The following is a 27,195-nucleotide window of genomic DNA, read 5'->3' on the forward strand; positions in this document are numbered from 1 at the left end:
AGGGAACCACAGCTGGTTTTGGAAAGGAGGATGGAAGACGCTGCGCTTCTCGGAATGTGCTCTTCCGGCCATTTGTACCCGTTGGCCTTGGTGGTGTAGCCCCCTCTCGCTTGCAGTCCGGGGTGGTGATGCTTTAATCCAACCGGGAGTCCTTTGCCGGTCAGCGCAGCTGCACAACCGTTGTGGGTCCTGTGTATTTCTGCGTCTGTCCGTTCCTTAAAAGGGGGCGGGGAGGGGAGCGGCCCCCACCCTGCTTGGGAGGTCGGCTCCCGTTGGAGAACAGCACTGGTAAAACGTTGACCGTCTGCTGGCCTATGGATGAAAAAGAGCCATCACGGAGCTTGGAAAAGCCTGGCGGATTGCTCAGTCAGAGGATCCGGTATCAATTCGTCCCGTGCAATTGGCGCTTGGATCGATTGTCGAGGGTGGCGGTCCTGCGGAGGCCGTGAAATTCTTTAAATCCGCCTCAAACGTCCTGCCGAGCGCAAAGTTACGGCGGAGTGACTTCCCCGAGCGGTCCTCTTTTGGCAGCCCCGGCGGCTCTCTCGAGCGCGATGCTCTTTTCCAAGCGATGGCAGTCATTTCCAATACTTGATACGAAGTCATTTTTCCCCCCCTCTCCATTTATTTTTGTCATGTTGGGAGTTACTAACCACGTCGTAACCTTGCCCTGTTGCTGCATATTTTACATTTCTCTGCTTTACTGAAGAAACATTAATCGGCGCGCTTGGTTGTCGTGTGCGTGTGTGTGTGTGTTCCATATCTAGATAAACCTTTGCCTAGAAAGAGAGAGAGAAGGAACCCCTTTTCCTGGGGTGGGGGGGAACAACCCGGTGCACTCCTTTTGCAATGGAAACTTCACCCACAGCTGGAAAGAGCAGAGAAATTTAAGCAGCGCTTTCCCGTTTTTGAAAATTAACCTGCCCTTTCTCTCTGTCTTGCCTCTCTGCTGTTTCCTGTGCTGTAGGTGGCTGTTTCATTGACAGTCCTTACTGCCAACCACTTGACGTCACGCCTTTTATCATTCACTTGGGGCCTCAAGAGTTCTTCTCTGACTTCTAGAGCAAATGGGTTGTGCAGCATGAAAGGTGCTTTTTCCACCAATGAATTTTCAAAGCCACCGAGACTCGGAGGGGGGGGGGGGAGGCGTTGTTTATATGAATATTTTAAAATCCTTTGACTTCCCCAAACACCCCCAAAAGCAATAGGTCACTTTCACCCCCACCCCGGCTCTCGAAAACCACAGCAATAGTTTAGTAGGGTCTTTTGGGGGGCTCTTCTGCTTTGCACGACGGAACAGACATCGCACACGTACTTCCCGATTCAGCAGTAGCCCCCCACCCATCCCGTTGAACTTAGAGCTGGCTGAGTGCCGCTTTTAGCCCGTGAAGACATGGCTGGAGGTTTCTGAGACAGGCAGCTTTTGGGGATGCGAGCCAGAACCTCAAAATCCTGCTGGTGGAAATGCTCGCCGGAAGGGTGCCCTCAATGAGGCGGGCTTCTTGAGCGAGCGTCATGGGTTGAAGCCCAACAGGAGCTGGTCTTAGGGAGCCTGGGAAAGGTGAGGTGAGGATTTAGCTGGAACAGGCAGACCCTAAGCCTGGACCGACTTGGCAGAGGGCGGGCGGGCGGGCTCGGGGACCAGGAGAATTGTAGCGTGAAGCCAACCTCACGCCCTGGGAGCAGAGTTGTGAAAGGCTCCTTGTCGCTTCTCTGTGGGAGAAGATGCCCGTGGCTCGTCCCTTCCGTTACCAGAGGAGGGGCGGCCCTCTGCCTGTGACTGTTTTGCAGCCCTTCTGTTTCCATCCGCCCCAGAGCCGCGTCCGGAGACATTTGTGTGTAAAATAAGCTGAAATGTAGGGGCTGTTAAGCCGAGGTCGTGGTGCCTGGAAGGGGCGAGCAGCTAAGCACGTCTATTTTCAGCCTAGAGAATATTTCTGCCGCTGCGTTTTCAGACCATGCCGCTCTCTTGCAACATCTTCGTACGTATGCCAGTTTTTCTTCATGTCCTTCTCTGTAAAATGTGATGTAAATATTTAGGGGGACACGTTGGATTCTGATGAAAAGGCCTCAGACTTTTTTTGGGGGGGGGGGGAAGTATATTGATTGGGTTGACGACCAGTGAAGCTGTGTCTTCACTTTCCAGCTCAGCAAAACGAAGGTTGGGGAACTTTTCTTTTTAAAATTGTGCATTGTCTTTTGTTTATCAGCAAACCTAACAGGGTTATCTGGGCAGTAGCGTGCTTTGCGGTGGTGTAAAATTCAGGTGTCTGTGCTTCAGGAGGCTTCTCCCTGAAAAGTCTTGTGGAGTTAGAGTAGGACTAAGCCGTCTGAGCGACATCCAGACCTCACTTTCCAACTTGGCGCCTCTTCAAGCAGCTCCCCAAATTCTCAGCCGTCGCGGCAGAGGTTTCTGAGGGCTGAAGGTTCGGGTTATGAACAGGGAGCTAAGCTCAGAGCAGCTGCTCCAAGGGCCTATTTTTTGCTCTTGGTTCAAGTTTAGGTGCCATATTTTGCTGGGAGGGAAGACAGGTTTTCATCAGGCTTGGTGGTGGGGTATACAAGCCATCCACGGTCCCGGCTGTCCAGCTGGGATTGAACACCATCGCCTTGTTAGCTTAAAGAACAGAAGAAGACAACCTATTACAATGCTTCCAAATAAGACCTTAATGTTTTCCAATCAATAATTAAAAATTGATCTCTCAACTGATGGGCTGATCTTTTTTCTTTGTTTTAAAGATCTACCTCAAGGCTTAAAATCAATGGACGCCCAGCTATAAGTAGAACAAATTAATTCTTACGGCCAATTTGAAAGGGTGGCCCTTGGAATGAGTCTTTAACTCCACATTAACAGGTGGCTGTCGAGGAAGAGCCGTGGGGAAAGGGTTTTAATATCACAGCGTGCCGTGGAAGGAAAAACCGGTGCCACATTGGGGTTTACACTTCAAATCCCATCTTGAAAGAGTTCTAAACCCAGAAAAATACGGGTGAGTTCCTAGTCGCTGTGGGGTTGGCAGTAGATGGATGGTCTCATTAAGAGGTCTAAAAAGGGCCCCTCACTCCGCAATGTCCACAAGCAACATCTGTATTCATCTGCCAGAGACAGAGAAGGAAGACCACCAGCTGTGGACGACCAGAATGGCTTTTCCCTCTTCTGGACATCTGCTGAAGAGCGCCAGGCTTAGAAGATGCTCCTTTGTTATGTCCTGCAAAAAGCTAAACTTTTCCCTGATGTAAGCTTGGGTTAGGGTTTTGAAGGCGATTTGAGAACGCTGCCTAGTTTTCAAGGAACGTCTTCCCACACCCCGCATACACCCTTTCCTGGAGCATCTCCCCAAGAAGAGCCACGCTGTAACCTTGGCTCGTGAGCTTTTGCTGAAAGGCAGCCCAGATTGAGAATCGACAAAAGGCCTTTATTTCCTCCAACGAGTCACGCTCAAAAGCCTGCTTTCCATTCTCGGTTGCGGGCTTGAGTCCCTGGCTGCGGTCCTTTTCTCCCCCCCCCCCCTCTCTTTATGAAAGAGAAAGAGGGAAATATTTTTGCTGCTCAGAGCCCCAGGTTGGAAAATAAAAAGGAAAAAGAGGCGGTATGCTTTCCATTCTTGGTGGTGCCAAGCAGGCGAAGCAAGAACCACTGCCAAAAGGGATGGTGAGTCTCAAGCCAAAAGGAATTGTTTCAGATCTCGAATGCCTACAGTTCACATCTTCTTTATGCCGGGGGTAAACAGATAAGCTGCAAAGGAATTATGCAGAAGGCTAACGTGGAAGGTTGCTGTTTGTGGAAGCACCTTGCAGAGAGAGAGGTGAAGAACAAGGTGCATTTAGAGTTGAAAAAAACCAGCGGGCGGGTGGTAAAGGAAAAAAGTTACGTTTCCATTTCAGTTCCACGTGGGAGCAGACTTAACGCCATGATCCTGGAGCCGAGCTGCAGGTGCGACCACGCTAGAATCTGTTCCACCTTGTTTATCCCTGGCAGACGGTATTTTCCCGAGAAAAACGTGGAGTGCTCTCCTACTTGATCAGAGGCCGTCCCAGTTAACACTGAGCGCGGCTAAGGTGTCTCCTACTCAAAAGAAAAACCCTGTGTTTTAAGTCACTGTTGGCCTGGAAGGAAGCAACGCAAATCTTTTCTAGGCAAAACGGCTGGGGATTCCATGGACCTCCGCCTGTTTTAGGAGTGGCGTGGGCTCGGAGTGCATGGCACAATCCTCCCTTGTGGGGCTGAAAAAGGGATGTTGGACAGGTTCCCTGCCTCGCTACCTGTGTGGAATACTCTGTTCCGAGGCTAGAGAGGACCCGGGAGCCAATCTGCACAGCTGTTTCTCCCATCTAGTGAAGTCATGCTAGAATTCCACTTTTTCCAGTGGATTCCACAGGGCTGACAATCACCGGGTGTTTGTAATCTGAACAGGCAGAAAGTGTAATAGTAGTAGTAACGTTCTTTGAGGCACCTGTATGCTATTAAAGTGAAGGTTGCTGCCTAGTTCTTAATGGAATCAGCACCTCGGGCCAAAGAGGCTTCATTAATTTCTCTGTAGTGTAAAATCGTGTTTGGTTTGCGAATATCCTGCTTCTTGAAAATACTTTTGCCTGGCAATGCCAGGACCCCACAGAGCACCGGCGCAGAGTGCTGCTTCCCAGGCGTGCTCTTGGGAGCTTGGTGAGAAAGACGCCCCTGCCAGTAGGACGCGGTGTGCCTACACCACCACAGACGCTCGGCACCCACTACCCATGGCGCACACACCCCATCTCCCAAACCAGGCAACGCTGCGTCGCCAGTACTGGGCTGGCAAATGCCACCGCCTCCGGCCCAGCGTGGCAGTTGGGAAAGCCTGCCTTGGAGGGAGGGAGGAGGCATCTGCTCAAAGGCAGAAGGCTTGGAGCCAGGAATAGTTCAGGGAAGTCAGCTGCTTCCAAAACAGCCACCCCTGATGGGCAGAAAAGGGGGCAGAGGGCAAAGGGACACTCGGGGAGGGAAGGGACTGCGCGGGAAGCAGAATTCCCCCTCGGTGCGTCTTGCTGGCCCCACTGCGACATTCCCAGGTCTCCCCTGCTTTGGGAACCCCTCTTCCCAGCAGCCGTCGCTTCCTACCGCTCAGCTGTTCTTGCAACGCTCGGGTCTGTTCCTCCCCACGTTGCACCATGGCAAGCTATTCCTGGATCTGCTGTTTCGCCCCCACCCCCACCCCCAGAGAGAGAGAAGACTGCGCCAAGAGTCAGTAGCCACTTCAGACATCCGCTGAGCCTCACCCGCTGCAGGCAGTGGGATGCAGCGCAGACCTGGGAGCGCCTCCCTTCAGGGATGCTTCTGACATGTTCTGTGCTCACCGGCACAGCTGTGGCTGGTGTGCCGGAGGCCTGCTTGTGGAAACCAAGTGCGTGAGCGCCTTCTCTGCATGGAGAAGGTCTGACCCACAGCACCTGCAGTGGGGCTCAACCCTGGCGAGCGCAGGAGCAGGCAAGACCATGCGAGACGGACCCGCCCTTTGAGGCAGGGCAAGGCTGCCTCCTGCTGCCTGCCCAAAGAAGGCGGATCGAGTGAAATAAAGACCACCGCAGGTAGCAATACGATTTTACTAGTTTATGTATCAATCCAAAATTCTACACACTGCAGCTATTCTACTACAAGGTCCACACGTTTTTATTATCAATGAAGTTACAGTATTTTTTTTTGTATTAAACAATAAAGATACTCATGTATACAGTTAAGGGGAGAGAAATCATGAACGCTTGGGCCTCGCCTCGCCTCTTGTCTTAGTTTGCGTTAGCTTGCATTAGTCTGGTCAACGAGAAAAATAACTCGGAAATAAAAATTATCTTTATATACAAACCAGTGCCTCTTATTGTTACCAGCCTATGCTCACGCACCACACGCAGGAAGTTGATCTGCTGATAAAAAACGCTATTTCAGCATAGAACAAACCAGTATAAATTAAAAAGGTGCCCAAAAAAAAACCCCCCAACCCTTCTGTTCTTCTACTATTCTGGTGAGAAGCTTGGATACTCTGAGCTCTCGGAAACCTACGTAGCGTTAGAACCTACTACTGTAGTTTTAAAAAGTGTGGAGCGATGATGGGGGGGAAGAGGAGGAACGCAAGCCTGGCCCGCAAGAGTCAGCACAGAAAGATGAATTTAGCAGCAGCATCAAGGGCCAAAACGAAGTTCCCTCTCTTCCTATCCCATCTGTATTTCTCCGTCTGCTTTCAAACGTGTTCTGCAACTCACCACGGGCCAAAAGAGAGAGGCCAAATAGAAGTAATTATTCCCATGTCGAGGGCCAAGCTACTGTTTGGGAGTGGAGGCTGGCTGGATCCTGACAGAGCAGAACCATACAGAAAGCCACGGGCAAATGGTGACTTAAGCTGTCTTGGCTTCAACAGGAGCCGAGTGGAGCCCGGAGCAAGTGGGGTGGGTGGGTGTTGTAGGCTTACAAACACGAGCCACGTGTAAAAAACAGACCCTGATGAAACGGTGTTTGTTCTCAGCTTTTGTTCGGGAGGAAGAGGGCTCCCCGTGGAAGGAGCTGTCTTAGAAGGCCCCCACCTCGCCAAGTTGCATAGAATTTATTAGTAACGTAGAACGAAGCGCTGGCGGGACAGAGAAGGAGACAAGGGCGGGAACACACAAACATTTAGGAGGGGGGTGAGTCCCATTTCCAAAAGATAGCCATGCAAGTCCCTACTGGAAGGAGCGGGGAAACCATTTGCTCTCTGGCACTAACATAAACTTTTTGTTATTAAAGAATTGTGGAGGGTTTTTTTTTTCCTTTTGTTCCTTTCAAATAAAATCTTTCAAAAAGTTGTGACTGTAAAAAAAAAACACTCATTTGTAAACTCAATAAGTTAGAGATTTTGGTGAATTTTTCGTACCTAGGCCCACAAAGTGTCTCCAAACGGAACGCAGAATGGAGTGGATATTATTCTTCTCTGGGGAAAAAAAGCATCAGTCTACAGCTACGCCCCCCTGGTTAAATAATCAGTAGTATGAAGATCCCAAATCTTGCTACAAGCCTGGAGTCCAGCTTGGGCCGCTGACCTGCGGAAAAGCCCGCCGGGCGGTGTGTTTCTGGAGTCCTATGTACAGTCTGGTCCTCTCTCTCGCGGGGCAGCCGGCCAAGACTGGCCTGGAAGGCAGAAGGTGTCCCAGGAGAGGCCCCGAGAGCCCCCACGGAGGCTGCCAGGCAGCTCTTCAGCATGTCTCTTTCCCTTGGACACCGGTCACTGTCTTTATAGAGCTCAGCGTTCGGTTGAACCAGGTCTTCCGGGAAGCCTGCACCTCGTTCAAGGCCTGCCCCAAGTCGTGCTCAAGGTCCTGAAAGGGAACAAGATAGGATGGGCACAACAGGGAAGGGGGCGTGTGCCTGCCCGCCTGCCAGTCAGCCACAGACGGAACAGACGTGCAGCTGGCACCCTGTTAGGAAAGCAACTGCATGCTCACAGATCATCGGTAAAGATCCTCAAAGAACCACCCCCTTCACAAAACTCGGCACCTTAGAAGGCCAGCCTTCTATTAATTTTATTTATTTTAATTTCTATCACCGCCCATCCCCCCACAAAAGGGGGACTCTGGGCAGTTTACAATAAAATCAGCAATTAAAACCATAATTTTGAAGGTACAGGATTTGTAAAGGCTTCTGTTTTCCGAGTGTAAAACTGGAATTGCAGAAGCCACATCGCAGAGAGCGATGCTGGGCCAAGGGCCGTCTCGATCAGCCTGCGTCCCCCAGCAGGCGTCCAGGAAGCCCTCCAGGGTGGCAGAAAAAAAAAGGATTGCAAACCTAGATGGCCCATTCTGAGAAACTGCAGCCCTTCATCTTCAGGGCCCAACTAAGGAATTCTGCCGGAAAAACGAGATCCGACCCTCCTCTGACTGCCAAGCACAACAATCGCTCACCTGGATTTTGCACTCGGCCTCCACCAGTTGCAACTTGGTTTGGGCCAGCTCCAACTCCATTTCTCGCAGCTGGTTCTTCAGCACCTCCTTCTCCTCGTCCGTGTCTTCATCGGAACCCTCCCTGGCGACGCTGGCCACCTTCACCCGCCCTTCTTTGTTGAAAAACTCCCGGCAATGTTCGCAGTCGTCGACTTTTTGCTGCAGCCAAGAACATTTGCCTGTGAGCACCTCTCCCACTCTCAGATGTGCCGGCTGCTTCCCTGACGTCTCCCGTTGCAGTCCAGATGGCTGGTGATGGCAGAGAGGGCCCCAGACTTGCTTGCCCCCCCCCAAAGCCAACTGCAAGTCTGAGGCTGAAGGTAGCAGCTCTGCCTCAAGTCAAGGATTGGCAGGTCTCTCTCTGCAACCTCAAGTCCCCTGCCCTCCCTTAGCGAAGCAGAGGCAGAGAGGGTCTTCCGGGCAAATAGGATGTTGGGAAGAGTTCAAGCGATGGGGGTCTGGAACGTGCACCGGGGCAGGGAATCAGGAAGGCACCCCCAGCCTGCAATGGAAGGCTGCCCTCAAGCCGATGCCAAGCTCAGCCTCTCCATCCCACGCTTTGTTCTGCCTCTACTTACCCGAATTTTCTCGATTTCAGCTTTATTGGCCACCTGCTGCTTCTCCAGCCTCTCACTCAGTTGGGAGCAGATCTGCAAGACAGGCCAGAACGGTCAGCAGCGCCCCGCTACCCCAGGTAGGGCCTCTGACCCCTCGCCCTGGCTCCCCCGCTGGCCACTTGCCCTTGGTAGACTCCCCCCCCCCCCCCGCCAATCTCTCTCGGCTTCCCCGCTCTCGTGCCCCAAGGGCCTGCGCCCCATCTAGTGGCCAGGAACTGGTAACTACGCACTGCTGTTTCTTTGGCTCAAACCTTCTGGAGCATGACTTGAGGAATCTGACTTTACTTCTTAATCGAAGAAAGGCCAAATGCTTTTGTTTCATCTTCCCAAAGGAGGGCGAACCTTGATCATTTTGGCAGCAACCCCCTTCTGCTTCCCTTTTTGAGAGGAAACGGGATGGCTCCCCAGTGCGTGCACACACACCCCGGTTTTGTAGGAAAAGGCGGCAGGGGGAGTGGCTGTTCTGGCCCAAGAAGGGCTGAGCAGCCTCCCAGGGTCACAGCTTCCTCCTGCATACCTGCTTATAGTCTCCAATGATAGAGCTGTTCTTCTTAATCTCCAACTCGGCCTTGTCCAGTTCCCGCCGGCACATCTCCTTCAGCTTTGAGAGAAGATGGGAAGCCCGATCATTCACCCCCTCCACCAGGGCCTCCCAGCTCACCCCTTTCCTCTCTGAGCCCAAAAGCCGCTGGGGGGCCCAGTCGCAAGAGGAGGCAACCGAAGGCACTGCCATTCTCTCTCTAGCAGGGATGCGGGAATGGGGTAGTGGGGATAATAGAAATTTAGCTAATAAATAACGCAAAGCAGCTGCAAGGGAGTCACCCCAACTGCTGATGGCAGTTTTCTGGGGAGGAAAAGCCAACCGAACCGACTCACGGTGCTTCCACCGTCAGCTGGGGCGGCCACGGAATGCTGAACTGCAGGATCACGCCAACCATGCGCCCCTCCTGTCCGGCCCCCCCCCCCTCACCCTGAGCCCGCCCAAACCTGAGCCGACTCCTCCTCGAGCCGTCTTTTTTCATCCTCAGCGTCTATCAGCTTCTGCCTGGTCATCAGCAGCTCCTTGTTCAGTGCATCAGCTTTTTCCTCCGCCTGGAATGGGAAACGGCCGCAGCCGAATGAGCCGGGCCCAGATCCGGTTTTCGGAGGGGAAACCGTGCTCGGCTCTTCACCAGACACGGCACCCAAAACTGAGCGGGGGGGGAGGGGGTCGCTCTCGAGAGCCGAACCTGGGTTTTGTGTCGCCGTATTCCAAGCCGAGGTTTCAAGATAATGGAGAGCAAACAAGGAAGAACAAGGAACAAGGAAGAACAAGGAAGCAGCAGGCCCAATTCTTAGAGAAAGAAAGGAGGGGGCTCACATGAGCCTCGGGGCCGCCAAGACACGTCTAGCCTGCCGCCCTGCCGTGCTAGCAAGGGAGCCCGCTTGCTGGTGTGGGAGGCTTCCTGCCAGAACAGGTGTCTTGCAGGTTTTCTGCCCCAGGAAGCAAACTAGACGGATGTCATGATGACATCAAAGCCTGAGGCTCCCTCCGGTGTTCTGTGGGCGTTCAGTGGGAAGAGGACGGCAAGACCCTGAGCTGCATCTTGGCCCAGAAGAGAGCTGCGATGGGGGCTTCATATGTCAGAACTGTAAAGCAGAACTGTAAACCTGCTCCCCCAAGCCAGGAGCGCTCCTGACACTTACCAAGCCCGCTGCTCACGCTGGCGAAGCCTCGGTCCCGGTGGGGGGACTGATTCCTCACCATTCTGGCTGGGCTGCCTGGTGTGTCCTGGCACGCGAATATGGCAGGGCTGAGCCAGCCAGGCCAGTCTAAGCAGCCAGGCCAAGACAGCGCGAGTGTGTAGGAGGCAGGCCCGGAAGAGCTGAACAGATTCTAAAACCCTCCTGCCAAACTGGTGGAAAGTTAGAAAAAAAAAGTGTTTGTGCACGTGTGTGTGTGATCCCGAACCAAGGAGGCTTCACCTTCGAAGCTCTCCTTCGTGTGCAAATCTCAGAGCCCGTGTCGGACGTTCTTCTCGTAAGGCCGCGGGAGAGGAGAGAAAGCGGAGAACAGAAGGGGCAGAAAGGAAAACAAACGGTTAGAACGCACGTGTGCGCATAAGCACGCCGGACAGAAGATGCACGGGAAAGCCCTGCTTCCCCAGCAAGCAAGGCCAAGCCGTTCCCGCGCTGGAAACATCAGCCACCCCGGGGGGAGAGAAGCGCTTACGTTGTCCAAGTCCTTCCGCAGCGCGATCTTGCTGGTGACCAGCTCGTGGGCCAGGTCGTCGTTCTCCTGCTCCAGCCTCATGTTGGCTTCCTGCAGGCGTCGGTTTTCTCGCTGCACAGAGGCCAGAAGGGGAAGGCATTAACCCCACACTGGCGCACCAGGCACCCGCACCCCAGGCATCGAGGGGAAGTTGTGCCTGGATGTGCGGAAACTCTTCTCTCTCTCTCTCACACACACGCACACAGGCCAGGATGCTGAGTGTGGGAATCAATGGCTCGCATTCAGTGACCTGGTCAGACAGAGCTGAGTGCCGTTTTTGGCGGAGTGCGGCATACAAGCTCAGCTGATAGGACATCTGGTCTCCTTAGAGGGGGAGGATGTATTAACTCCCCAACCCTTCCCCTCCATTATTGACTTCCAGACCAGAATCCCCAACTCCAGTTGCTGGCAACAGTGTCTGCAGCGACTCCATCAGACTTCCACCCAAGGATTTTGTGAGCTGACCAGTCTCTTCTGGAATGGGCAGCCCTAATAAATCTAATTAAATTAATTGAGACTTGGGCTCTTTGGAACGCCTGTTCCCAAGCCCAAGTTTGTCTGTCTCTGCTTTCGTGATAAAAGGAGGCCTTGAAAATTAAAGCAGCTGAAAACAGCCATGGCAGCTAAGGAGTGACTGAAGGGAGCCCAGATATACAGAAACGGCTCTTGGCCTGCTCCGATTTTGGAGGCCATAGGAGCGAGGCCCACTAATGTTTTCAGAGGAGGAGGAGAGAAGCGAGGCCAGAAAGACAGAGAAGATGGCTGCTCCTGTCTACTGGCAAGAGATCACTGGGAACGTGCCGAACTGGATTCCCTTCAAGGTTCTTTGCCGGCATCTCAGCTTTTTTGTTGCAAAGAAATTGGTTTATTTTGCCACGGGCGTGGAAGGCCTCTGACTAGGTTCGGGCTGAACCCAATTTACTGTCTGTCCGCTACTCCCCAGAAGAGCCTTGCTCTGCAGCCTGCACACCAGGGGCGCATCTGAAGCAGGACAGCATTACCTCAAACCTTTCGATGGGGTCCTCCTGCTGAGCCTGCTGCTCCCGCATCGTGTGATATTCCCGCTCGTATTTCCTCAACTTCTTTTGGCTAATCTTAAAAAAAGATAGATTAGAACTCCATCAAGACCTTTTTGCTTGCTGCTTTTCTGAAGGTTTGACAGTAACGGGAGTGCTCCGGATAAAGTGAGAGAGGATATCAGAACAGAGGCAGTAAGACCAGCAAAATATAAACAGTGAACAGCACACGGGCAAATGTTTGTTACTGCCCATGTGGGAGAGCTGAGCTTTCCGAGGTGCCAGCTCTCAGAATTTAGCATAAATACAGACCACAAATCGCCACTAAATAGTTCAGCCTGAGTAGGAAGGGAATGCAGACGCAGCGTCTCCTGAGAAGAGCTTTGTGCCTTCGAAAGCTCTGCCCAGTGTGAGATAGTTCTCTACTCTGATCCAAAAACTCTGCCTTCACACATTGTTCTTGCCCTGGATGCCACCTTGGAAGCCAGCCATGTACCCGTGCAGAGGTTTTGGAAGGTGGCTCCTCGCTCGGGGAGCTTTCACGGCTGAGGGTGGCCCTGAACCCAGATCTCCCCCTTCCTAGTCTGAAACCTTCACCGCTGGGCAGCCAACGGGGCAAAGCAGGGTGGCAGGGCCGGCCCTTGGGATGCAGGTGGGCTTCTGTGAAGGGCCCCCCCACAGAACGGCACCTTGCCAGGCAAATCAAGCGCCCGGCCTGAGCGCCAGGGGCCGCAAGACTTGGCCCCACCCCGCCTCCTGGGTGAAGAGATGCTGAAGCTGGGCCAGGGAAGGGGTTGTGTGAAAGTGGTCCTGGTGCTCCCTCTAGTGACCCTGAGGCAGAAGAGCTGCCCAGGAGTGTGTGTGAGTGTGTACATGCACGCACACGGGGGCGGGGGGGAGGCGGCGGCGGCAGCAAAATTCCTCTTTGCTCTTCCAGTGTAAGGCAGCCAAAGGGGACTGATCTGACAGAGCCTCAGAGGGCAGGCCAGCAACTCCCAGGGAGAGAAATTAAGAGCTCATTAAGTGTTTCTTTTTTACAGTCCATCAAAAGGAACACCCATCAAGGGAGGCGGCAGGACGGGGCTGAGGAGGACGGAAAGGGAGCATCCTCAACTGGGGCCGGCGAAAGAGGCCTGCTCGGAAGATCAAGGGCTCCTCGCGAGACTGCGTTCCTAGGTTTAGCAGTCTGCCAAGTGGGAACGTTCCTGTCTCTGCCTTGCCCACCTGGGTTTAGTCTCGGATGTGACAAAAGGCAGATAAGGCTGACTCAGCCTGCTGTCACAAAAGAGCCATGGCAGCGGAGTCCCAGCCAGCCCCCTCCTCGGAAGAGACAGGCGCCTTCCACCCCCTCCGGGGCCCGCTGGTCCCACCCAGTTACCTTCATGCTACACGCCAGCTCCATCAGTTTCTTGGCGTTCTCCTCCGAGCGGTACCTCTTGGGGAGCTGCACCCGGAAGAATTTTAAAGCCCCCTCAAAGTCAGTCAGCAGCAAGTCATCCCTGGTCGTCTAGGAAAACGCAGAGGGGGGAAAGGAGTCGTGTGGCTGGTGGGTCCTTCTTCTCCCCCACCTCCGCCCAGAAGCAGGCAAGGAACAGCCTTTTGTCTCCCTTAAGGACGGACTGAGAAAATAATTTAGCTTAGCGCTTTGATAACCACGCGTGTCTTTTCCAGATTGCAGAGCGAGAGCCGCACAGGAAGAAGAGCTGGGAGAAGAGCAAATAGCCACGGGTAGAGGTGGAGACACCTTTCCGAGGCATTTGACTTCTCACCGGACCTTCCTCAGGAGGATAAAGATCTCACGGAAGGTCCCTGAGCCAATTTAGAGCACAAGGACCTCAGCCTGCCTGCTGCCCCCAGACCTTTTCCTGATCCGGTTTGGTATCCCGGTTCTTTTCGCGAGAAGAACCTGGAGCAAGCGAGGAGCGTCCCAGGAACGTGAGCGAGCCCACGCTTCCTGAACTCCCTCGCCCTCCTGTTTGCCACTTCAGCATGGGGCTGAAATGATTCCAATCACCAAGGAATTCAGATCCCAGCTTTTGCGGCTCTGCCTGCCTCGCAGGCGTGGGGGGCAGCAGGAGTGATGTGATTGGGCACAGAAAAGGAAGTACTTACTTTTAGCAATCCAAGCGCAACGTTAAAAATAACACTGATGCCCTGTAAAAGAGAGAAAGAAAGAGAAAAAGAAAGGGGAAAAAAAGGAATGCCTACAGGTTACAGTGCCTTGAGATTTCTGTAAGAGCTGTGGGAAGCCACAGAAGACCCAAGGCTGTGGCTCCTTCCAAGCTGTGTCACCAAAGCCATGGGCAACAATGAGACAATAAGTCCCCCATTGGGGGAGAGGGGCGGTAATATAAATCTAATAAAACAACGCTTGAAAAAAAAGAATCCTGAAAGAGGAGAGGAAGGTCTGGCACCAGCTCAGGGCAAGGGATGCAGCCCCCATTTAGGTTCCTTTTCCTTGTAAGCCAAGACATTGGGATGAGTTGGGTGCCAAATCAAAGGCCCACCTGAGCTGCCCTCGGCTGTCTTTGGCAGCAGGCAGGGCTGGGCAACACCCAACACCCCCTCAGGGAGGGCATCCCCAGCTGGGAAAGGATGAGAACCGGGTGGAAGGGGCACAGTGGAAATGTGGCAAAAAGGAAGGCCTGGTGGGAATTAATAAATGTTGCTAATTTGTGAGGACGGAAATTTTAAAACCGCCTGCCTCCGAGGGCCCTGCAGCTTGGCCAACTTCTCTGGCCCATTTAATCAAGGGTTTATCTTGACTCTCCCAAACAGCAAGGTTCCACTCTGCTGGATTTATTCTCTGGGAACCTAAAAGCAAGTCAACCTTTGGACCGTGAAGCCGGCAAGAGGGGCCGCTTTCCAAGTTGCACTACGAGGTCCCCTCTCCCCAAATCCTTTGAAGAGAGCTTGAGGGACCTGACATCTAAACTGAGGAGAATAAAAGGGTGGGGGAGAGAGGCGGCAGCATTTCCCAAGGACTGGAAGGACACCGCGCAGAAAGTCAAGATGGTTTGCCCTCATCCCCAAGTACAGGAAACGGAGTAATTGTCTTAAAAGTTACAGGAAGGCAGATTCTTGCCTTCAAAAGAGTGGAGCCAACTACTCAGAGAAATGGTAGGCTTTCCTTTGTGGGATGTCTTCGCACACCAGCTGGACAGCCTACCTATTGGGAACGGTTCCTGGACTGAGACGGTCCAGGCTCAAGAGCTTTAATTTTGATTCCAGGGTTTCTGTAAGGGTCAAACTACAGCTCCCGTTTGGCTGGGAATGCTGGGTCCTGCAGTACAACACCATGGAAGGGCACTGGGTTGCTCTACTGGGTCAAGCTGGCAAGGAGATGCCTGGCAGTGGGCCCTGTCCGGGAAACCCACCTTGCTATCTTCATTGTGGCTATGATTTGATCTCCAAGCGCAGCTAAAAGCTAGCTGGTCAGTGGCATTTCTATTTGGAAACAGCTTCCCAGGGACATACATTCAAAACTTTCCGGGCTGGCTGAATCATTTCCTTCCTGCAACTCAGATGGCTCATGCACAACCCCAGAGAGATGCCGGAACACAAAGCAACTGGAGTTTTGGGCCATACAGTCCCTGAATAAGTGGATTCTGAGAAACGAGGCGATTAACATCTCAAAGGCAGAAAACAATAAAAATGCTCGGAAACCATGATGTCACATCTACAAAACAAGTGGAAAATGGGGGGAAAGCAGCTGGTTTCTGTCCTCCTTTCCTTCAAAAGCGTGAAGCCCTTCTCAGGCACCCGGTTTTGGGCTACGGCCAGCCTCAGCAGAGCTGATCGGGGACAAACCACCTCGGTGCTACGTACCTCGCACAGCAGCAGGTCAATGATGTGGAAGACCATGTAGAGGGGAAACTTTGCCGTAAAAAGGGTGAGGAACCACTGGGAGGCATACATGTGAGCTTCTAAACTGATATCCAGGAAGTGGTTGTAAAGGTCAGGAATGTACTCCTGAAAGAGAAACGGAGGGGAAAGAAACCTTCCATCTTTGGTCCTGAAAAGCAGCTTAATACCGTACTGAAATATTCTCTTTTCTGGAAGGAGCCAAGTAAGATGCAACCCTGGAAGAGTTTCTGAACAAGGGAGATGAACGGGAGCCCTTGATCAGCTGTAATGGGCTGCTGTTCTAAAGTGGGAGGAGTGAATGGTGATAAATCCATGAGGCCTGGATCAACGGAGATGCTGACCGGTCAGCCCCAGGGGCTGTCCATTGTTAAACACTCCTCTTTAAAATGGCACTTTGAGTATTCGCAGCAGGACAAAACGGTTTGACCCAATTACTCCTTTCCCTGGTCTCAGATAATGTCATTCCCTGCCCCCCACCAAAAAAACCCACCCAGACTGTTCTTTTACACAAACATCTAAGCATCAAGTCCAAACTGGATCCCTGACTCACAAACACACAGTTCAAATTGCTCCACAACCTCCAGGTTATGCCCAAATTACCCCCTTTATCTTTGTGGCAAATCTTAGATGTTCAGCGAAGATGCTTTCGTTTCAAAGGTCTTGGACTGGTTGTAATTTCAGGGTTCACAGTTAAAGAAAAGCCCCATGAAGAGCTGCCTGCCAGCCACAGAAAATGCCCAGCTGCTAAAGCGCAGGACGATGTTTGAGGGAGCCACAATGATTAACAGCGATGCCAGCCTTTGCTTGCCCCCTTCTGCCTGGCAAAATGGGGCTGCCTCTCCGAGGGGAGATACGGCTGTATCACCCTTACCTGCATGAGGCGTTCCAGCTGATAAAATTTGCAGTGCAAGTCCTCAAAGTTCTGTTTGAAAAGTTCCCTGAGTCCGTAGTCAAACATGATTTTGACCAGAACGCTGAAGGCCTGTTCTTCAGGCATCTGTCAAAAGATGGGGAACAAAGCCTGCTGTCACGTATTTTTAAACAAACAGGCCCCAAATCTAAACATCGGTCTGTCACTGCTCCCTTTGGCCCTCCCCACCAGCCATCAAGGCGACCGGCTCACCTCGCCGTGGGCTGAAGTCAGCCCAGCGGAGAGCGCAGGGGCTCATCGGTGGCTAGAAGGAGAAGGGGGGGGGCAAGGGGCTACCCTGCAGGGCAGTCACGCCTGGCAAATGTGCCAAGCAGAGGAAGAACTCTGCTGATCGGGAGGAATCTGCTTTCCTCCTTGCCAGGGACACCCTCCTCTTTCATGGCACCCCGGAACCAATACGTGCTTTGGCTTTCTTCTCCCAGAAGGCCCTGCAGACGGGCCCAATGAGGGGAGCCGGCCGGCAAACGGGGGAAACCAAAGCTGGCCATCTTTGCTGAAACGCCAGCGAAGGAGCCATCTCAAAGCCTAGCCTCTTTCGCTGGGCAGGGTTGTGCAGCTACACAAGCCCCTGAAGCATTGGGTATGGCCCAAGACTCTCCTGTTTCCACCAAGGTGATCTTCTTCCTTCGTATCCAGAGCAAACCTTAAGCTGCCAATGTGATGCCACCTTCTTGGCTTTGTCACTGGCCAAAAACACGTCATTTTCAGTGCATGCTATTGGTAATAATCGGCAGGTCAGCAAGCGGGCTGAATTCTGCATCCACAGAGGTGATGTTTTTATAGGACGGGAGGTGTAATTAATTATTACCCATGGAGAGCATTTTGCGGACTTAATAAAGGTTATTTATTTGGGGCTCTTGGCATGTCACTCAGGCCAGAGGGCTGCTGTTGGCTGGAAAAAAGGTGGTGCAGCCTTTCTTCAGACTTGGGCACCCAGAGATTTATTCATGCGTGGATCAAGTGCAGATTCTGGCTTGAATCAAGGGACCAGCTTCTGTCCAAAAGCCCAAGGAAGCCTTTAGCAGAGACCCCTGCGCTGGCCTAGAGACGCTCATTTGTGGTCTGGAGACCAACAGGCACTACAGGGAAATCGCCGGGCCTTGAAGAGAAGCAGCTCTGGAGACCTGCCTTAAAGGGGGTTCCGAGACCCAAAATCCCTTCTGCTTTTCAAACGGGCTGCAGAAGCTGCCTTTGCCTCCAGCGAGCTGCGTGGTGCAAAATCCCTCAAGTTTTGGATGTTTGGAATAACCTGACATATCCTCCTTGTGCTAGAGAAAGGCCCCCAAAAATGCGCTTCTGTCAATCCAGCAGGAAGTCTGGTTTTTCACAGAAGCACCAGGCCTCTTTATATTTAGTTGTCAACGACGGTATGGCCATCCTTCAAAAGAGCTGAAGGATGAGGAATTTAAAAAAAGAAAAAGAGGTCATCGATCAGGGTGACGAACAAGCCGGAAGCTCTGGGAAGCGTCATTTGGTATCTGACAGCAGAGACAGGAGGGTGTTGGGGGGGGTGGAAATCCACCCAACTCCGTGAAACTGTTTAAAAATAACTTGTAAAGGCGGTGGTGTGTGTGTTCAGGAATCCAAGGAAATACAGCGCAAAATGCCCACCATCTGGGCATAGGAAGGGACCAGATCTCCTTGCCAGGGATAGAGGCTCTTGACGGGCCCACTTGGTGAGAAGTTCCAGGCGGGCCCTGGTTCAAAGGATTCAACCCAGAGGATGCATTTCAGGTGCAACAGAGGAAATCTGAGCCCCTAATCCTTTAAAAATCCATTAATGGGGGACGCTCCCCTTGTTTCCAGATCCCTGGCATCTGACCCTACAGCTTGCTCTCCCTTGTCAGCTACACCAAGGACGGAGGGCAGCCTCTGAGGGAGGCCTCCTACAAAGCCAACTTCTTCGGAGAGGACTGGGGGGGGGGGTGCGTGTGTGTGTGGAAACTGGCCCACTAGCCTTTTTTAAAGACATCTCTCCTTTTGGGGGACTGCATCCAATTATTAATCAGGATTCGAAATGGTACAAAAGGAAGGAACAAGGTGCTAAATTGCTACCCTGGTCTTAATTATGTAAAAATCAGCAGAAATCACGTTAATCTTCTTCCTGTCTGCGCAGCAGAGGAAAATGTCAGAAGCAGCCCCAGTAATGGAACTGAAATTTTAAAAATAATAGAAGTTGTGGCAAGGATGGGCAACCTCTGGACCCCTGACAGACAGGTGGTGATGCACCACAGGACAGTCCCACCACTGGCCTTTGAGCAAGCCGGGTTCGTCTACTATTTTTCCTGGAATTTGGCAGGGAGCTTCGTTTGTTTTTTCCCCTCCTCCTTTTTAACGATGCTGTTAAGCTTGTTTCAGGGCAGAATTTTGTGCAAACTGGTAGAGAAACGCTCGGCCCTGCTGGGGCGCTCTGGCCTGCTGGTTCCCCTGTACCCTGGCTCAGGGTCCAAGGTGCCTCTCATCAAGGTGGTCCTGCCGGGGGTGTCGCTGGAAGGCAAGCCCCCCCGTCTCCCTGCAGTGGTCCTTGTCGAAGAGCTGAGGGGGACTCACATGTAAAAGCAGCACGGCGGCCAGGAAAGACTGCCCTTGGCAATAGCCGATCTCTTCATCGTAGACAGAGTAGGCCTGGGAGAGGAATGGGACAATACCTGTGAGGCAACGCTGGAGTGGCCCAGCCATTTCCAGTAGGCCTGGGGCCTGTGACTCGACTCAGACGATGGATTCCCAGGAAGCCAAGCTCTGGCCTCGAATCCCCCTTGGCAGCCAGGGCTTCAGCCTGTGCCACGGAAGGGTGGTGGGCCTCAGCCCTGCCCACGATGCCCTCGGGCCTCCCGCCCGGTGCCCTTTCCCGAAAAAGACTCTGCCACTTTACGCAGAGATGTTAACACCAAACAAAGCTTTTACGCTGTTCGGCTGCTGATTGGCCTATGAATTAAACACAAGGAATGGGGAGAGTCAGCGGGAGGCTCATCTTTTTTAATGGCCCATTCCGACGGGGCACATCAGAGGAGGCCAAGAAGCCAAGCTGCAGCCCCTCTCCGGCGAAGGCAGAGGAGGCGGCTTCTCAGAGGCCAAAGCGAAAGGGCTGGAGAGACCCTCCCAGCAACAAGGGAAGGCCATCAAAAGAGGACACCACCAGGGTTTTTACCTGTTAATTACCTCCCGTGTTCTGCCCACTGCAGAATGCCTTATAATGCAAATGAAGGACTGAATATTTATCCCTGAGGATGGAGGGGGCACCCTCCTTTTCGGGCTCGGCTCTGCCGAAAGGAAGACTCCGGCCGCAGCTGAGCTCTGTTCCAGAAGCCCCTTTCTGCAGCAGCCTCTCGCCAGATCCTGAACCCCTGGCCAAGCAGGCTGGGGATTCCAGGAACTGCCGCCCAAGGCCCCTGCAAGGCGCCAGGCCGAGGGGCCGCATTAGTGGGCAGCAGTTGCATGCCCCGCTCTTCCACAGAGGGTCTCTGATTCCCATCTCACCGGGCTGTTCCCGAACCCCAGCCAACACAGAAGTGGCGTGCCACTCCCAAAGGAAGCCCGGCGGTTGGTACCTTGCATATTTTATACAACGAGTCCTGGCCGTCCCCCCCGGTATCCTTGAAGTAATCATGGGCAGGGAAGGTCCGGTTGATGTCGCGGGTGATGGCGCTGTCCTGGGGAGACTCCTGCAGAGCCAGGGGGAGGAGGAGAAAGGGGAGGCCATTACACGGGTGGCTTCGGCAACAACCCGAAGGCCCGAGGATCCAGCAGGCTCTGCTTCGGAGGGGGACCCTCGTCCAAGGCGGAAGGAAGGGCAGGCACAAAGGCACATAAACAATCCGTGCTCCCTTGCTCCCTGGGGGAGAAGTTACTCCATGGGGCCTGTTGGGAGGAAAGGAGGAAAAAAACACACACACACCCCACTCTTGGCCCCGCAATACGGCTTAGCCGGAACAGATCCGAGCCCCGACTGGCAGTGCTGGGGAGGGGGACGTGCTGATCTTCCCCCACTTCAAAAGGCTGGCCAAGACCCCCATTCAGCAAGGCCTGGGAGGGAGGGAGGGAAGGAGGACAGCTCTTGACACCTATGGGGAGTCAGGCACAATGTGGGGGGGGGAGAAGGGAAACCAGGTCGTCACGCCACCAGGCGCTGAAGTGACCCCTGCTCCTGGCTTCTCCCCCCCACCCAAAGAACTCCCCACTGTTCGTAGCCAGCCAGGGTTGAAGGCCTGCCATCATTTGCCTCGCTGCTTCCAGAAGCCCCGGGCCCAGGGTTACAAACCACCCAAGCCTTGTGGGAGCACGAAGGAGCCAGGCAAAATGTCGGGCCTGGAGAGGGGGGGTGCCTCGCACTGAAGAACTAATCCACGCAGCTCTCGCAAAGAGGGCTTCCTCAGTCAGCGTGGCCTGATCCTTCTCGCCGCCGAGGACTGACTTGGGGACTTCCCCCATGGAAAGCCAATGCTCCCATCCTGAGCTACTGGCAGGGGGAGTCACCCCCTTCAAAGCAGCGGGCGCAGGCAGGCCCACCCGCTCGAAAAGGGTCCCCGAAGCAGCGTCTGTGAACAAGGCACTGTCAGGTGATTAAATCTTCCCAAACCCCAATGGGGTGTTTTTCTGCAGCATCAACTTCTGGACCGCCACATGTGGCAGCTTCCGATGGGCAGAGAGAGACTGCAGCCGTGAACCAGACCCACCCGTGTAGGGTGATAACACAAATGCCCACCAGATCAAACGCCACCTTTCTGAGCAACCCTTGACAAGAATGCAGAGGTGAGTTGGAGCATCTACCCTTGCAGCAGGGAGGCAAACACAGCATTACCTTGTCCTGGTTTGCGGCAGCCTCGGGAACGGGCACCAGGGCCACCCCACACCATGTTCTTGCTACTGGAACACGCTGTTTAGTGGCAGGGGAAAGTGTCCGGAAGTGATAAAACTTTTCAAAAAAGCCAGCCGGGATTTAGTAGCACAAACAAGCGCAGCCCAACCATTGTGTGAGAAGGCTTCCTATTTTTATACCACGCTGTGAGAATGGGCTCACCAGACCAGCTTGGGTTTCCGGGGCTGAAGTAGGGGAGACAAAGCAAAGCTCTCGGAAACGCACTCCTTGGTGCAGTCTGGGGTGGGAAATAGAAAGGGCAGGGAAGGAGGGAAAACAGGAGTGGGAGAGTGGATGCAGCCAGCGATACAGAATAATCCCTTAGAGGCTTGTCCTAAAAGCAACCCATGGAAGGTCCTAAAAGTGTCCTTTGAAATAAGATGCTGAAGTCCAAAATACCAGGAGAGTATCAGGTGGGGAAAGAGAATGAGTAGAAAAGCATCCCCGGGTCGTTTAATCCGTTGCATCAGACGCAAACTCTCCTGTAGCCCCTGAAGGTCGAACGTGTTTATTGCGGCCTCTAAAAAAGGGGCACAGATGACGAAGGGCTGTTCCGTGATGAAGTCATTAGCCTCCAAAGCGATAAAAGGCCCTGCTGTTCATCAAGGAAGAATCCCTTCCTTCTGGCTGGGGGTGCGTGGCTCTGCCAAGAGGGATTCGGAGATTTCGTCCCACAAAGCTGAACCTCCCCACCTCCTCTCTTGCGCCTTAGGGATTATGCACAGGAAATCTAGTATTCTCAAGCCATGGAATTAGTCACAGTTAAAGAAATGTTCGCCAGCCACCACCCTTTCACCCACGTTCGGCTGAATACACCCAACCAAAGTGGGAGCAGGTGGGAAGGACCGGCCGGGCATGGCTGGAAACAATAAAGTCACAATATGGCATTGTTTCAGGCCAAATATGGCAATAAACCCCGTTCTAAAAATAAGAGTAAATCCCCAAGTGATACCCAGCCTCTCTTCAGCTGTGCTCAGTTCCTTTTAGGGCTCAAGTTTCCCACAAGAAAAATCATAAAGAGGCACTTTGTCAAAAGCCCTCCTGCCTCGCATGCGGATCTAGTGCAGTATAGGGGAAAAGGGGGTGCCAGAGGCCCAAGGAAGCGTGGCAGCCAGGTGTCCCCTTCTGGGCACAGGAGATGGGGGGAGAAAGGGAGAAGGTCAAAAAGACGGACACAGCATGGGCAAGTCACCCCCCAAATGCTCCAGCCCCGGTTTGGGGGGCAGAAAGCCACGGGACGTAAAGACAAAAGCATACAAGCGAGAGAGAAGACAGGAAGGCTCCTCTCTCTGGAGGACCAATGCTTTTGAATCAAGGGGGCACGCAGGGAAAGAGGGACCTCTGCCAACAAAATGCAACAGCAGAATTACAAAACAGAGGCCGCCTTGGGGCGAGGGGCCCGGGGGCACTGGTTCTGCTTTGCCCCAGCACCGGCCATTCGCCCACACGCATGGTGGGGGCAGGCTGTTCTTCCTTCAACTCAGATCAGCTCCGAAAACCAAGCAAGGGGTTGGGGTGCAGAGGCCAAGGGCAATCCTCCCTCGCTGGGGCTCCAGGGGAGGCAAAGGGCACTCTGGATAAGGAAAGGAAGAGGCCTGGACCCAAACGGGATGCCCAGCTGCACCAACAGTAGAGGGGCCTCCTCTCCTCACTCAGCAGGGCAACACAACGCTCTATCCCCCGCTCTCTGTGGCATTCAATGGGTGGGCAAATGGGGGACCCTCTGGGTGCCAGGAAGCACCCCACGCTCCCCAGCCCCTACAGAGGGAGCTCCAGATCCGCTTCTTGCTCTGACAAAGAAAGGATGTGAGGAGCTTTTTTCCAAACATCCAACCTTTGGCACAAGAGGTAACCGGGCATCGGAAGCCAACTATGTGGGGAGCTCCTCTGCTTTATTGGTGGGGAAGGGAGTTTGCCAAACAAGAGGTTTACGCGTTACTCCTGGATGTTCCTCAAGGGCATGGCCTGAACTGTGTAAATGGCGGTTTGGTTACCTACTTCCGCAGTGACTGCCTGGTGGCCACAGCAACCATGCCTCTCCCCCTCACCCATAAAGAATGCGCAGGCAATGCTAAATTACACGTAATCTGGCCCGGCATCTAAAAATGGAAGTGCCCCGCTAACTTCTGGCTGTAGCCCGCCCTTGCTCCTGAAAAGGCTTGTTTCCATCTGGGTGAAGCTACGGCGTCCTGTCCCTTTCTGACTCAGGCACATAAGCAGCGCGACGCTGAGATTCTTTGAAGTGCGCAAAGGAGGGAAAAGGCTGCAGTGGAAACTTGCTGGGAACTGCCCCCCCAGCTGGGGGATGGAAAGGGGAGAAGGGGACCTAAGGAGCCCTCCTCTAAGTCGTCCCTCCCAAACTTGGGGCTCTTGTGAGCCAGACAAAACACAGGGAACTGAGCTTGAAGCAAAACCTTCCAAGCCGTGCACCTAGCGAGGGATCCCACGCGCTACCAGAGGCCCGGCTTGTCCTGATGCGTAAGAGCCATGCAAGCATTGCGCACTCGCAGATGTCCCCACCAACCAAAACAGACAAGTAGTTTTGGGGACAAAGCACCAGTTCCTTTCCTGCCAATAAGAACGGGGTGGTATTTAAGAGAAGTCTCCAGGGTGCTGTGAGCTCGGGGGGTGGGGAATAAAGCAAATATTTTGTTTTGGTAGGAACCTCCCAATTCCTACTAGCTGGACACTGAGAGGGCAGCAAAAATCAGTGATATGCAGCTGCTGCCAAAGGTTCAAAAGAATCTATCTGTAAAAGTTCCTACTCTATAAATACACAAATTAGGTTTATGTTTACAGCTTTCACTCTTCCCCTTGTATCAACACAGTAAAGAGAGTTCCCTCTTGGAATAAGGAGGAGGAGGAGGAGGATGGGCTGCTGAAATTGTTCCTTGTTTCCCCCCCTTCCGCCTGGGAGAATAGCTCTGCTTTTTATTTTCCCTGAAATAGGTAAACTTACAGATTAAAAAAAGGCACGCCGGGTGCTCGAGCTGTCGTGACACGTACAAAACAGCACACCCGGGATTGCATCGCTTTTTCTTTTACACAGTTAAATAGTGCTGGCTTTAAACATGCAGAAATCCTTGTTAACCTCCCATCGCTCCCCAAAACCGCTCATTCAGAGACCAGTATCTGGGGTTGCTGTTGATCGTTCCAGCCATTCGGTCTCTGCCTCCAAGCTCTGATTCACCGCATTCCCGGTACGAACCACAACAGCCGCCAACCCCGTATCTTCTCCCTCTGCCTCCACTCTGGATCAGGCTAACTCAGAAGCTGCTGCGCATTTTGTGAGTCTGCCCCAGTTACAACCTGTGGAGTTCAGAGGGATATTTCAGCCTCACTCGTAAAAGCTTCCATTTCCCAGCTACCCAAGGGAGCATCGCTGGAGTTGAGACAGTTATACCCTGAGCCTGAAGCCTACCATCTGGGTATTTTGCATCCCAAAGATTGGGATGCTATTGTATATTACCCAAGATATGCCAGCCTCTCCCGGCCCATGCGGGTTCTAACACTGGCCTGCTGCAGATGGGGGGGGGATGACATTTTTGGACATTAAGGAGTCCTCCCGGCTCCGTGTTTCTGCTGTGCCCACCAGGGCAGCCAGGAGAGTTAGCGGGGGCGCTCCAAAGCCTCCAGATCCAGAAACAGGGAGAGTGCTCCTCCCATGCCTGCAGTAAACAGAGTGGTGTTAGATGCAGCACAGCCCTGGATCGGGCTAAGTTCTAAAATCCCGGTTAAAAAACAATGCAGCTGATGTGTTCATAGAACAGGCAACATCCAGACAAGCAAGGTTAAGGCTGGGTTAATGCAAGATGCAAAGACACGGGGTTCCGAACAATAGGACAGAGCCACGCATTTCACAGCACCGCTTTAGCTTACTGTGGAAAGTTGTGTGAACCTGGCCATTGGGTGGTTCTTCCATGACCCTGGTCCAGCCTGTCGCCACCTTCACAGCCCTGTAAAGTTTCCTACCCCCAGCCAGACTGAAGTTTCCCTTCCTCCTCTCCTCAAAAGGACAATCGCCCATCTAAGAGCTTGATCATGAAGCATGAGATACATGGACAAGCTGGTCAACAACCATGTAAATTAAAGCTCACCAGGAAGCAGATAAATAAATAATCAATCTACCCTTTTTGCAGAGAGGATCACCCAGGAAACGCTTTGAAAATGACTAGCAAAATCTTAGTCGCTGGCCCGCAGACCGGGGGGATGTGGGGAGAGGTGAGACTAAGTTTGCTGGCAGCCGGGGAACTGCCAAAGTTGTTGGCCCTCAAACCGGCAAGTTAAAAAAAAAGGGGAAAAAAGGAAGCCTTGTTTAATACGAAACTCCTGTCTGGCATAGCGTCCTGTTTCCAACAATGGGCAGGCAAAAAGCCCACAACCAAGGCGTGAGAACAGTGGCCTCCCTGCAGCAACTGGTATTCAAAGGTAGGCTGCCCCTGTCCATAGCAGTTCCATATATATAACCCTGTCCATATATATAACCCTAAGGACTAGCAGCCACCAATAGCTTTGCCTTTTCCGCGAGGGGCTTCTCAAAGCTACAGCTGGCAACTCCTAGCCTCAATTCTTCTGCCCCAGAACTGCTTTTCTTTAGACACAAAGTTGATACTTGGTCTGAGTACAAAATGGACTTTTTTTCCCCCAACACAGGCAGGCCCTACGAAGTATCCGACTAGGACGTGAAACAAGTTGACCATCTTGTTGTTCTCTTGAAGGTGGGCCGGTAAGCGCACTCCTCTCTCTTTGCATTTCACCTTTATCAAAACGTAGAGGAGCCTGAAGCATTTTCAACAGGCTTCAGAGTTCCAAGGATTCAGTCAGGATCTCAACACAAACATTTCATCATTCAGCTTTTCAGAAGCTTTTCCCTATTAAAGCAATCAGTAATTTAGATTTTTTTAAAAGAGAATCTGTTTTGACAAACTTCCTCCAAACAAACAAACACAAAAAAAACAAGCTTGGTATGTTGTTTCCCAACCACCCTGTGGAGCATATGACTCCATCCCCAAGCTGTTGCCTACAAAATCCAAATCAAAGAAAGGACAAAATAAATATTTCTTTTCTCCGCTTACTTAAAAAAAAAAAAAACCGGGAAAAAAGGAAACACTTTATTCATCTGCTAATTTGGTCTGCTCCAAAGTCATTTGTTTACTACACAGACAAGTCATTATTTTTTTTAAGAAAAATGCAAATATGGTATTTTAAATCACAAATGAACGACCTGGTGGGACAGAGGTGGCAAAAAGGGGGCAGGGAGGAGGAATAACCACAGTTATAAAAAGCCTAAAGGGCACCGCCGGTTCACGGCACTGGAATCCAATGTTCAAGTGTTTACATTATTGGCTACAGGCGTAAGAGGGGGAAACGGGGAGGGGGAGAGGGATAACCATTATTTGGACCCAAAAGATTTTGAAATATACTTTGGCATATGCACGCACAAATCAAAGAATACACTATTAAACCATTTACACACTCCCGCACTGACAGACCACAGATCTCCGAACACCAAAGTGGCAAGGAAGAACACAAGGGTCCCTGGCTGGCACTGTAGGGCGTCCACCGGTCACTCCAAGGAGGAGACGCACACAACCCCGGTCAAAGTGGACGCGTCCCGCTTCCCACCAGGGCCTCCCTAAAGCAAAACCCGGTAACTGACAGCACGTGCTGGCGGAAACCCTCGGTTCTTTGAGATCCTCTGGGAAGATTGCGAGCATGCGGGGCCT

General features: G+C 52.7%; 2 protein-coding genes across 5 annotated transcripts in view; one reads left to right on the top strand and one right to left on the bottom strand.

Annotated features, from left to right (window-relative positions):
• The window catches only part of STRBP (spermatid perinuclear RNA binding protein), a 51,675-nt gene extending 50,548 nt beyond the window's left edge, over nucleotides 1-1,127 (top strand). For all 3 annotated transcript variants that reach the window (XM_063316386.1, XM_063316387.1, XM_063316388.1), the window contains one exon: nucleotides 968-1,127. In XM_063316386.1, the coding sequence (XP_063172456.1) occupies nucleotides 968-1,062 (95 nt within the window). In that variant the 3' untranslated portion in view covers nucleotides 1,063-1,127. The remainder of the gene's footprint in view (nucleotides 1-967) is intronic.
• Nucleotides 1,128-5,560: 4,433 nt separating this feature from the next.
• The window catches only part of RABGAP1 (RAB GTPase activating protein 1), a 37,782-nt gene continuing 16,147 nt past the window's right edge, over nucleotides 5,561-27,195 (bottom strand). Inside the window, exons 13-25 of one of the 2 annotated variants that reach the window (XM_063316376.1) lie at nucleotides 20,163-20,276; nucleotides 19,165-19,239; nucleotides 16,555-16,680; nucleotides 15,645-15,788; nucleotides 13,929-13,970; nucleotides 13,195-13,323; nucleotides 11,802-11,894; nucleotides 10,762-10,872; nucleotides 9,537-9,641; nucleotides 9,067-9,150; nucleotides 8,511-8,582; nucleotides 7,894-8,091; nucleotides 5,561-7,311 (exon numbers count right to left, since the gene is read on the bottom strand). In XM_063316376.1, the coding sequence (XP_063172446.1) occupies nucleotides 7,189-7,311; nucleotides 7,894-8,091; nucleotides 8,511-8,582; nucleotides 9,067-9,150; nucleotides 9,537-9,641; nucleotides 10,762-10,872; nucleotides 11,802-11,894; nucleotides 13,195-13,323; nucleotides 13,929-13,970; nucleotides 15,645-15,788; nucleotides 16,555-16,680; nucleotides 19,165-19,239; nucleotides 20,163-20,276 (1,416 nt within the window). In that variant the 3' untranslated portion in view covers nucleotides 5,561-7,188. The remainder of the gene's footprint in view (nucleotides 7,312-7,893; nucleotides 8,092-8,510; nucleotides 8,583-9,066; nucleotides 9,151-9,536; nucleotides 9,642-10,761; nucleotides 10,873-11,801; nucleotides 11,895-13,194; nucleotides 13,324-13,928; nucleotides 13,971-15,644; nucleotides 15,789-16,554; nucleotides 16,681-19,164; nucleotides 19,240-20,162; nucleotides 20,277-27,195) is intronic. The other variant, XM_063316377.1, reaches the window with a different exon arrangement.

This window comes from Candoia aspera, chromosome 16, assembly GCF_035149785.1.
Source record: "Candoia aspera isolate rCanAsp1 chromosome 16, rCanAsp1.hap2, whole genome shotgun sequence".
Lineage (NCBI taxonomy): Eukaryota > Metazoa > Chordata > Lepidosauria > Squamata > Boidae > Candoia > Candoia aspera.